General features: G+C 39.2%; 1 protein-coding gene across 1 annotated transcript in view; it reads right to left on the bottom strand.

The window, feature by feature from the left end:
• Positions 1-901: 901 nt before the first annotated feature.
• LOC102842483 (disintegrin and metalloproteinase domain-containing protein 29-like) overlaps positions 902-3,589 on the bottom strand; it is a 35,155-nt gene continuing 32,467 nt past the window's right edge. Inside the window, exon 3 of the mRNA XM_006877622.1 lies at positions 902-3,133. Within this exon, the coding sequence (XP_006877684.1) occupies positions 902-3,133 (2,232 nt within the window). The remainder of the gene's footprint in view (positions 3,134-3,589) is intronic.

The following is a 3,589-nucleotide window of genomic DNA, read 5'->3' as shown; positions in this document are numbered from 1 at the left end:
TATCAAGGCCTTGTCTGCTGTTACCAGCACATACTGTTTTCAGTATTGATGTCAGTTCAACCCCTCTGACTTTTGATGGAGGGCCATCATGCTAACATTCACCAAGGGCTCTGGCTTGTGGCCAAATCCCGAGTCCCTACACGTGGTGTTTACTATTGGCTTCAAGGCAAAATAATTTTAAAATTATAGGAATTGTTTAGTGACGTATGTGCTTTTTAAAAAAATTTGTAGTGATTTGATTGTTACATTTCATTCATCATGGCCCAATTTCAGAAAGTTAAAACTTCATGTACTTCTATTATCTATTTTCAAGGGTAGAACAACTTTCTACTGACATAGTTAATTGACTGTTATGGATAAAGATATGTTTGTATTTCCAAATTTTAAAATTCCCTATTTCTAACTTTACATTGAAATCCTAGTGTGGATAAGCACTGGACCACAAGGTTGGTTTGACCCACAAAGCTAGTAGTTCAAACTCACCAGTTGCTCCTTTGAAATTCTATATAGGGTCACTCTGAGTTGGAACTAACTCGATGGCACTTAACAATAACAGCAATATACAAGATGCTTTCAAATGTTCATTGAAAAATGGAATTGAAAGATAATAGAATTTCCACACACTGTTTTTTTTTCCCCCATGTATATGTATTTAAAGAATATTACAGAATCAGATGTAATTTGAGAGCAGATAGAAAGCAAAGGATAACTATATGAATAAAAAGAATATGGCTAGTTAGGGAATGGTAACTGGATTTATAAACACAGAAACTTTATTTCTCAAGTCACTTTATTTTGGGATGACTGTCTCAGAAAAGCTAAAGGGTGATACAGCTGTCAGAATCAATGTTAGCCATTTGAACAGTGTTAAATTACCCTTTTCTCTTCAATGAGTAAAAGTCTAATACCAGATTTCAACTTTTCTTTTAATCTTCTTTTTTAATTTTGAAACTCCACCAACCAAAATTGAACACAGAAAAAGTATTAAACGACCAATTAGTGTAACAAGTATCTTGCTTATATTAATAATTATTCTTGCTCGAAGTGCATATTCTTTGTCAGGTGGAGGGCCACTATTTACACTTCCACCTGATCCTTTCGCTACACAATCTGGTGGTTTCCAACCACGTATACAGTGGCAGTTATGCTTGTTGTTGCACACTCCTTTATAATTACATGTTGAAACATTACAGGTAAAGTGTAAGTCTTCATAGTAGGTACAATTATTGTTAAGACAGTATTTTCCTGGCCCACATGTGGCACCATCCACTACAAGTCCCATGTATGGCTTTTGTGTCCCAAAGTGAGCATCATATCCAAAGCATATTTCTTCTTTAACATCATAAACAACTAAATGACGAAATGTAGAGTGATCACCTCCATCAGGGATTTGTGGGACACCACTACAGTGCAGCATTCCACAAAAAACATCATCATGTTCACATGCAACAGATTTTCCTCCACCGCTTACTAATCTCACCCCACAATTTCCATATCGATCACCTACTATATTAAGTTGTTCATAGCATGCTGGTACCGCATCTTTTATTTGATAGCCAAAAAGGGCTTGACACTGCAAATCGCGGTCACTACAATTTCCTCTTATACATACGGCTACTGTCGAGCAAGGGGTTCCATCCTGGACATAACTGTCTTCTGGGCACAAATGTGTTTTCCCATCACAGTATTCTGGTAGATCACAAATTCCAAGTGTATCTCTGCAAATTCTTCCAGGGGGGTCATATTTACAGTTACTGCAACAACTTCTTTGATCACATAAACTGCCAAAGGTCAGGGCACAATTGGTTCCACAACATTTATCTTGAGCACAATCTTTAAAGGATCCACAGTCACATTCTTCCTTCTGATTTACAATCTTGTCTCCACAACGAGAAGCTACATAAGGATAATTGTAATATGGAACATTCTGCCAGCTCAAACAAGGATCCCATTTGTTGTGATCATGAAGGAAATGTCCATAAGTACAATTACTAAATGTATCTAGAAGACCAGGTGAATCAGCCATGACACAGTTAGTTCTACGAAAGCAGTGACAACCTGATGAATCATGGTAAATATTAAAGTTATGAGTTAACGCATGTGCTGCGATAGTTGCAGTGATAAATAAATGATATCTTCCCATAAATACATATGTTGCTCCCCAGTTTGGATTGCATATTCCCCCCTGGTGGGCATAATACGTGCTATGTCCTAGCTTATGTGCTGTAAGAAGTAGTGAAGTATCATGAGGAATGAGTTGAAAAAATCCATAAAATTTCCACAAACCAAACTCTGTTAGTGTGTATCTAGCATTACCCTCATAAAGATTCACTATATCAAACCCATCCCATATGCAGAGCACACGTACATGGACCGAGAAATGAACATGTATAAAAATGGTGTCAAGTATGTTGTTTATAATCACAACACCTTCTATGTGATGTGTAAAATTTTCTTTTCTCTGCCACAATGAATTAGAAACTGTATAATGGAGTTTTAAATATCTCCTGTGTGGCACCCACAGATATGCTGGTCCTGCTCTAGGAGTTTCAGCAAGTTTTTCCTCTTCAAATCCTTGATGCAGCTCTTCCCATTCAATCTCACACCTTTCAACCCCTGTTGATCCTTCTTCTGACACAAGTAGAGAAACCACATGCTCAAATTTGGAAGAAGCCTCCAATGGTTTGATTTCATAGGTTAAATCATCCAGCTGCAACATGCCATGTAGACCCCCGCGGCAGGTGTCCAGTGTTGCCATGGACCCAGGTATCCCTTCCAGGTAGCTGAAATAATAACAGTCTCGGGGGACATATGGGTAATCTTTCTGCATGGCACCTTGATCATTGTTGGTAACCACAGGAAAATGTCTGGGTAGCAAGTTCTTCTTGATCTTCATGTGAAGTATGTGTCTTCGTCCCTGAAAGTGCATGCTATAGAATAGCCAACCTGTCTTGTCAGGTCCACTTACCTTGTGGGACACTTTCTGGGTAATCACAATTTCAGAAGAAGTGAAATGCCATGCTGGTGGGCCTTGGGAACTGCACACAGAGGACAGGAGTGCCCAGAGCATGGGCAGCAAGAGAGGACCCCTCAGGAGGGTCTGGGTCCAGGCAAGCCCCATTAATGTGGGAGCCTGTAACCAGAGAAAACTCAAACAAATGTGAGGCAATGAAGACTGTACCTGAAGTAGCAAATTTTCCATCAGGACAGTGATGAGATCACAGCTGATGGATCAGAGGCATGACTGTTACACAACAATGATGCTGTGCTCATTTGAGGAGGCTGGTCTAAGTAAGCTAGGACACCAGGGTGGGGATTAGGGGGAAATGTGTAGAATTGGAGAAAATAAATTGTATACTTGTGCAGTTGTTGTTAAGTGCCTTTGAGTTGGAAACCTGTATTTGGGTTCCAAGAAGTGTTTGGTGGGTTTGAACCAATGGCCTAGTGGTTACCAGTGTAGTGCTAGTCCTATAGCTCCAAACCAGGATTCCATATGTACGTTAAATGGTCATTTATTCTCTTGTGGATATCATAGGAAATAATAAATTTGTTAGAGTGAAGCATCCAGATGGTATAAAGTGAAGGAAGA

This window comes from Chrysochloris asiatica, unplaced genomic scaffold, assembly GCF_000296735.1.
Source record: "Chrysochloris asiatica unplaced genomic scaffold, ChrAsi1.0 scaffold00540, whole genome shotgun sequence".
Taxonomy (NCBI): Eukaryota; Metazoa; Chordata; class Mammalia; order Afrosoricida; family Chrysochloridae; genus Chrysochloris; species Chrysochloris asiatica.
Note: the sequence above shows the minus strand (reverse complement) of the source record. Positions and strands in the feature narration are given on the sequence as shown.